At 42.7% G+C, this 6,634-nt stretch overlaps 1 protein-coding gene across 1 annotated transcript in view; it reads right to left on the bottom strand.

Annotated features, from left to right (window-relative positions):
* Window positions 1–6,634, bottom strand: part of LOC135470676 (ankyrin repeat domain-containing protein 17-like) — a 31,144-nt gene continuing 24,510 nt past the window's right edge. The window contains 7 exon segments of the mRNA XM_064750075.1: window positions 1–417; window positions 811–981; window positions 1,216–1,445; window positions 2,029–2,226; window positions 2,714–4,470; window positions 5,688–5,834; window positions 6,193–6,348. Of these exon segments, the coding sequence (XP_064606145.1) occupies window positions 382–417; window positions 811–981; window positions 1,216–1,445; window positions 2,029–2,226; window positions 2,714–4,470; window positions 5,688–5,834; window positions 6,193–6,348 (2,695 nt within the window). The 3' untranslated portion in view covers window positions 1–381.

The raw sequence follows: 6,634 nt of genomic DNA, 5'->3' as shown, positions 1-6,634 counted from the left end.
AATGACAGCATTTTTGTTTATTCATACACCTTGTTTACAGTAGAATATATACTGTGTGGGTCTCAACTGGCTGTACCAGCCACTCATTTAGGTTAGGGTGAGGGAAAAAAAAAACGAAAAAAGAAATTAAAGATTAAGTTTCCCAATGAGGTCGAATCCAGACCTCAAAAAGCACAATATAAATATGGGTGTAAAGCCACAAACAAGAATATCCTCTTTTGTCTCTGTTACCATTTGTTTAATCATTTTAATTAGCTTTTGAGCCCACCCGGCTAATTGCCTTACATAATACTACCAAAAGAAAGATCCCATCTACAAGAGTACTTAGATGAGAGGCTGGCATGTGGGGAGAGTGGACTGATAGGGTAGGCCGTGGCAATGTCACATGTTCTGTGGCTGGTTCCAACTGTTCCACACCTGTAAAATACAAATGTGATCACTGTTTAAAGGTACTAACGAAAAATCTTACAGCACTTAATATCTGCATTCAAAATTATACTATATCACCAAAACATTTAGAACTTCTTAACACAGTCACACAGCACTATAAACTCGCATCCACACTCCACACTTTCATATAAAAATGAAATCACGCAAAATTCTGACAACAAAACACGCTTGAATACATCTCTTCAGGAAAAAAATAGAAAACTTATTACATCTGTGATTTATTTATTTAATTCATTGGTGTTTAACGCGGGATGTAACATTCAAGGACTCATGCGGGAATTCATTCTAATAGCTACCGAGCTACCAACGAAATTACAGAAATACAAGGGAGGTAACTTTACACCAACTTCAAGGCCTTACCAGTTTGTCAGCCGCTTCTGAAGCTGGAACCTTCATTTGAGGGTTTGGGTTCCACATGGCGGGCAGGTTGTCCCCACTCAGGTTCTGCGAGCTGTACATGGGAGGGGGAGGGAACTGATGACTCAGGTTATTTGTTAACATTGTATGGGACATCATCAGACCTGGGTTCTGCTACAACAGAAAATGCAAGGTTTATTTGACTGGTGGCTTATTCTGTACTCTAGATTTTGTGCATAGGCTATTAAAGTTAGTTTCTCACAAATCTCCATTCACATGTCTGCGTTACATTCTAAATGGAATACATGCAATTTAGGGAGGGGGGGGGAGGGAGGGATTTCTTTTTAAAACCTCTTTATTACACAACCCACTTCAGGAGATTCCCTTTTTCAAAAAATTAATGATTACCTGTAGGGCTTGTTCCATGGGCCGCTCCATACCACCACCACCACCACCCTCCATAAAACCACCCCTAACAGCAGGGTGGTGGTTCAGAGATCTGTCCTCGGGAGGGGGGCGACTGCTCTGACCCACAGACATCACCCCAGAGGTCATCCCTGAGGAGGTGAGCACTGTGGAGGAGATCATTGCCACTGATGTGCTCACAACTGAGCTAGACAACCACTCATTCTCCATATCTGAAAAACCCACCATTCATTGCATTTACATATTTGGCTGATGTTAAGTTAAAATTTGACTTCACATAAATACCAACGATTAGGTGTATGGTATTGCTTGTAGAGGCCATAAACCTAATTGTCAATCTCCACAGACTTGACAAAGATCTAAACAGAAAGCTCCAGTTATGGTACAGCCTCATTATAATATGTTTTAAATATCAACAACTGAGCTATTGGGCTGGGCTATCAATGTGCAGTTTTTGAATACAAATATATCAACTTGGTCACAGGCCAATGTGTAAATGAAGTACCAGAAACTGGTCATACTCTAAGATGGTTTGAATTTCATCACCCCACTTGGAAAAATTACACTTCACCTTATTTCGGAATACTGTGAAATTCACTCAACAATTCAATAAAACATCACTTTTTCATAATATGAGCATTCCCCCCCCCCCCCACCCACAATAATTCACATGTTTATAATAGGAGAATTTTTCTCAGAATCACAGGTCAAAATCTAAAGGGTCAAAACAAGATTACTTACAACAAGGGAACATCTGGAAATTATTCCAAGATGTACATTTATACAAAGACTAACCTGAAGGAAAGCCACCCCAAATGCCCGGGTAATCAGACATGTTACTGGCTATTCCCGGGCCAGGCACCTTTCTCTGGGCTCGTTCTGTCCCTATTGGTCTCTGCATCCTCCGTTCATGATCTAGCACAGCCTTCAGTTGGTCAGTGTTGGGTGAGGGAGGCATTAGAGGGCTACGGTTCCCTGGGTTGTCACCGTCACCTGACAAAACAAAGGAGAAACCATTTTGAAAAATTAATTACAAAGAATTTTACCATACTGCATAAATTTGAAATACAAACTAAACAAAGCTTCTAAAGATGAAAATAAATCTTAGAATTTTTTTTTAGAAATTATCTGGAATAGCTTGTGTTGCCTGATTATGTTGACCAATCATGGCCTTTATATGAAGAACAAGACCTCAGAATCTCAAGATACACCCATGGGGAGACATATTCAATAGACTTCTGGTATATGAGATCCCAATTTCAAAGTGGTTCTGTGGATATAGTATTAATGCAGCAAAATTTACAGGTAGGTAGGCAGGCAGACAGACAGACACTTAATGCCAAACCATAACACTACGTTTCATTAATGGTGGGTGTATAGAAATCTCAGCATTTCCACCTTACCATTGAAAGACCTAATGTCAAGTTATTAATTTTCAAATACAGTTACATGCACATTATCTTATCAAGTCAAAACTTACCCCTTGGCATGCCTGCTAGTGGCATGGCAGACGGAGGTGTGGGTGGTGGGTGAAGTGGAGAGTAGGAACGGGGCATCATCTGTCCTCCTGACAGTGGGCCTGGCCCTGTGGCGCCCCCGGGGCTGGTGAGGCGCTGTAGCAGGTTCATGTTGACAGAGGAGCTTCCGTGGGCCATGTCCGGCACAGGACCAGGCATATTGTTAGGGGGAATAAAACTGCTGGGTGGCACCATACCTCCTGCAAACAACGAGTGGTTGAGGAGGCCTGCAGCCTTTAGGTTCTGATGGTGATACAGCTGCTGGATGTTAGACGAGGCCGGACTGTTAGGGAACGGCTGACCAGGGGGGAATCCCGGCATGCCCCTCCCTTCAGGCATTGGGCTACCCGATGGGGGCATGCTTCGCGCGGTGAAGTCTGGGGCATTAGGATTCAGTGAACTCCCTATCTTTGGTAGGGTCATTGGCTGGTTGGGCGTACTGTATTCATCCTTCTGACTAGATATGGAGCCTGCTGACATGCTGGTCTGAGAGTGCTCCCCAGGTGTGGCAGGCCGGCCTCTGGGTGAGGTCCCACTAGGGGTGGAGGTGTTGGAGCGGGGCGACATTCCTGGCGAGGGTACACAGCCACGATAACCCGGAGCTCTGGAGAGGTCCATGTCGTTGGTGAACTGCGTGCTCAGACTGATCCCTCCTTTGTAGCCAGGTGCTCTGTTCAGGTCTAAATCGGAATGAAACTGCTGGGGAGATATACTTCTGCCTGGTTTGAAGCCAGGAGCTTTTGCCTGAAGAGCCAGATCACTGTCTACATCATGAATAGAGGAGGGTGGTAGGCCAGACCCTGGGCCGGGACTAGGGATGTTGGAGGTCACCACGCTGGCAAAATTCATCCGATTCTCCAGCGGCTCATCACCTTTCTTTCCCAGCACCTCGGCCACAGCACTCATGAACAGATTGTGGAATGGGGAATATTGGCCGTGGTTTGAGCTGGCCGGAGGATTGGATGCCACTGACGACAGCAGATTGTTGACAGCCATCATATCTGGTGTATTGGAGTTCATCCCACCCACTTGTTGGTTAGGTTTCTGTATAAGTCCTGAACCAGAGTGAGGTCTTGGATGAGCTTTACCTTGCCCTGAAAGGTGCTTAACCTTGCCCATGTTAACTGCCTTATTCTCTATGCGTTGTTGCGGGCCACCTCCCGTTGAGCTCATCAATGGTTTGCTGGTCAGTGGGGCCATCGTGTATGTCACTGTCACATTGGTCACAGCTGATGTCACAGAGATGCTGTTGTTCTTCTTGTCCACATGAACCACAGGTCTGGAGACCACAGTGAAAGCTCGCTCACTCCCCTGATTTGACTGCGATGAAGCACTAGCCTGTTTTGGGAAGCCCTTTTTGGGCGACACGGGCTGAGTTGGGACACCTCCCCACACTGCACTTCCCGGGCCCATTATACCATGAGAACTGCCTCCCCCAGAGCTGTTATTCAAACTGTTCCCACTCCCCGATGATGCATTTGACCAACTTGATGCCTTTCCAGCAGACGGTGACCTTTGACTGGATATTCCACCAGAGCCTCCATTGCCGTGTACAGCCGGCACGCGAGCATCACTTGGGCTTCCATTGGCCAGTATACTGGGTGTATTGTTATCCAGTTTGAGTTTGCGTTTAGGTAAGATCTCCACAAGCTCCTTGTCAGGGTCGCTCACCAAGGCTGTTATTAGCGCATGGGCTTGTCTGGTCGAGTCAGCAGAACCTCTGAAAACAACAACCACAATTAAAGCTGTTATCCAACAGCGTTGCCATGTCCATGCCACAAGTTTTTTACTACTTCTGGTAACCTAGTGTTTGTAAAGTTCATGATAATGGGAAAAAAACGGGAAAAAAAGAAAAGAATGCACTGGATTTGAACCCCAGACTGCCAGGCATCATTTACAACTGACCAAGTACTGAAGACTAGCATAGAGATTAGGCGGCTTTGATCCTTTGGTGATAGCTGAAGACAAAAGACAGAAAGAACACAATGTTGCAGAGTTGGTGCCCGCTCCCGAAGTAAACTGCAGTCAATGGTTTCATGCAGTCTAGCACCAAGTTCCCGTGTTATTTACATAGGGCAGTTTTGCGGATTTGTAAATGTGACGCCAAGGGGCACCATAGTGTGTTTGTTTAATGATTTTAAGCAATTTTAAAAATGGACCTATTTTTGAGCCAAGTTCATTGGTTAGTTTTCGCCTTATTAAAGTATTTTACAACATGGGTAAGGCGATCCACCTAAAAATTGTAAACGAAAAGATTTTTTTAGCTTATCAATAAAATTCAAAACTGCTGCTAAATCACGTGACAGGTAAAACAGCACAACGAACAAAACAAGAACAACGTCAAAAGTTGCTTCATATGTTCATTAAGACTGCGAAATTTGGGTTCTCTAACTTTGGTTTATGGTTTATTAATATTCAGAGCAAACAGGCCGGGAGCCCACTTACAGGTTTGATAACAGGGATACATACAGAGTAACAGAACCTTTACCAGTTTTTGAGACATGCAATTTTATGAGTTGAATAATAATAATAATACTACTAACGATTTCAAGAGGTGTCTCCAAGGATATTAGCTTGAATCTCTAATTACACATGTACTTATTTAATTTTGATATTCTTTTTCCAGATTTAATTACACTGTTTAATACCACACTCACAAATTTTTCACTTTTGCAATGATACACAAACGCCTGGTGTGATGTGCTTAACAGTTTTGCACTTAACAGTAAATCTACTTCCACACGGCGTTTTTTTCTGTTACTATAACAAAGCCTATGACATCAAGCTGCATGCAATAGTTTCAAATAACTGGTTGTCAATTCTCAAATTATACTGACAAAAACTTAATGTTAAGTCTATGAAGTTTTATTTCTTCTTGTCTTTTTGCACTTTTGAACACAACTTTGTAAATACAAGTAAACAAAACGATAAACTTACTTGATGGTAATCACTCTATCTGTTGTTCCTTTCTGCTTCTCCACTTCAATATGAGCCCCCGATACTTCTCGTATTGCATTGATATTACTGCCACCTCGACCAATCACGCGACTTATAGCATTCACTGGCACATTCACTTTCTTCGATCTGTAATTAAAGACAATTAAGGTCATTGTAGCATCAGTAGAGATGAAACTTGTACACACGTGTGTGCTCTGATATCTGGATCATCATAGATTTAAATCAAAAATATGCCCAGCAAAAGTTGCACTTGCATTACAACTGTAAAAGTTTGATTACTTCAGCATTTTTGAAGGCTGAATCTTAGATAACTGAGAGGGCAATGACCCTATCCTTATAAATATTATTATTCATCGTTTGTAAATACACATTATGGATTGGTATACAGTTACAACAAATAATGATTTTGGACCTCTTCAGTCCAAACGTTTTCAATAAATCCTATATACTGACATGGTATTTAACACTGGTAGCATCATCTTACTTTCTGATAACCTCTTTCCAACCCTCTTCCTTCCTGGGCCCTCTCTTAGGACTGACAATGGATGTTGTCCCCTTGGATGAGGAGATGGTTATGGTGCCGCTGCCAGACCCCGGGCTTTTCTCTTGGGAATTGTTCGCCGCATTCTCACCACCTCTTCTGAAAACAACAATCAGTCTTCTGTCATTTGCTTTCCCACCAGCAGCAACACAAGATGCTTCAAAATTCTGTTATCAGGTATACCAAAATTATACATGTTATGAAACAAGTGCAAATTTACAATGGCTAATTGATGCAGCTTAAAGGCAAAGAGCACACTAGAATGAAGTACATGTCAGATGAAAGACCATTAAATACTGTCTGGGAAAATAGTTTGATTTATTTTTTGAGAATATTTTTTGACCTAGTAAGTGCATTCAAACCTTTGGATTCTACTGTGGCCTTT

This window comes from Liolophura sinensis, chromosome 1 (assembly GCF_032854445.1).
Source record: "Liolophura sinensis isolate JHLJ2023 chromosome 1, CUHK_Ljap_v2, whole genome shotgun sequence".
Classification (NCBI taxonomy): Eukaryota; Metazoa; Mollusca; class Polyplacophora; order Chitonida; family Chitonidae; genus Liolophura; species Liolophura sinensis.
Note: the sequence above shows the minus strand (reverse complement) of the source record. Positions and strands in the feature narration are given on the sequence as shown.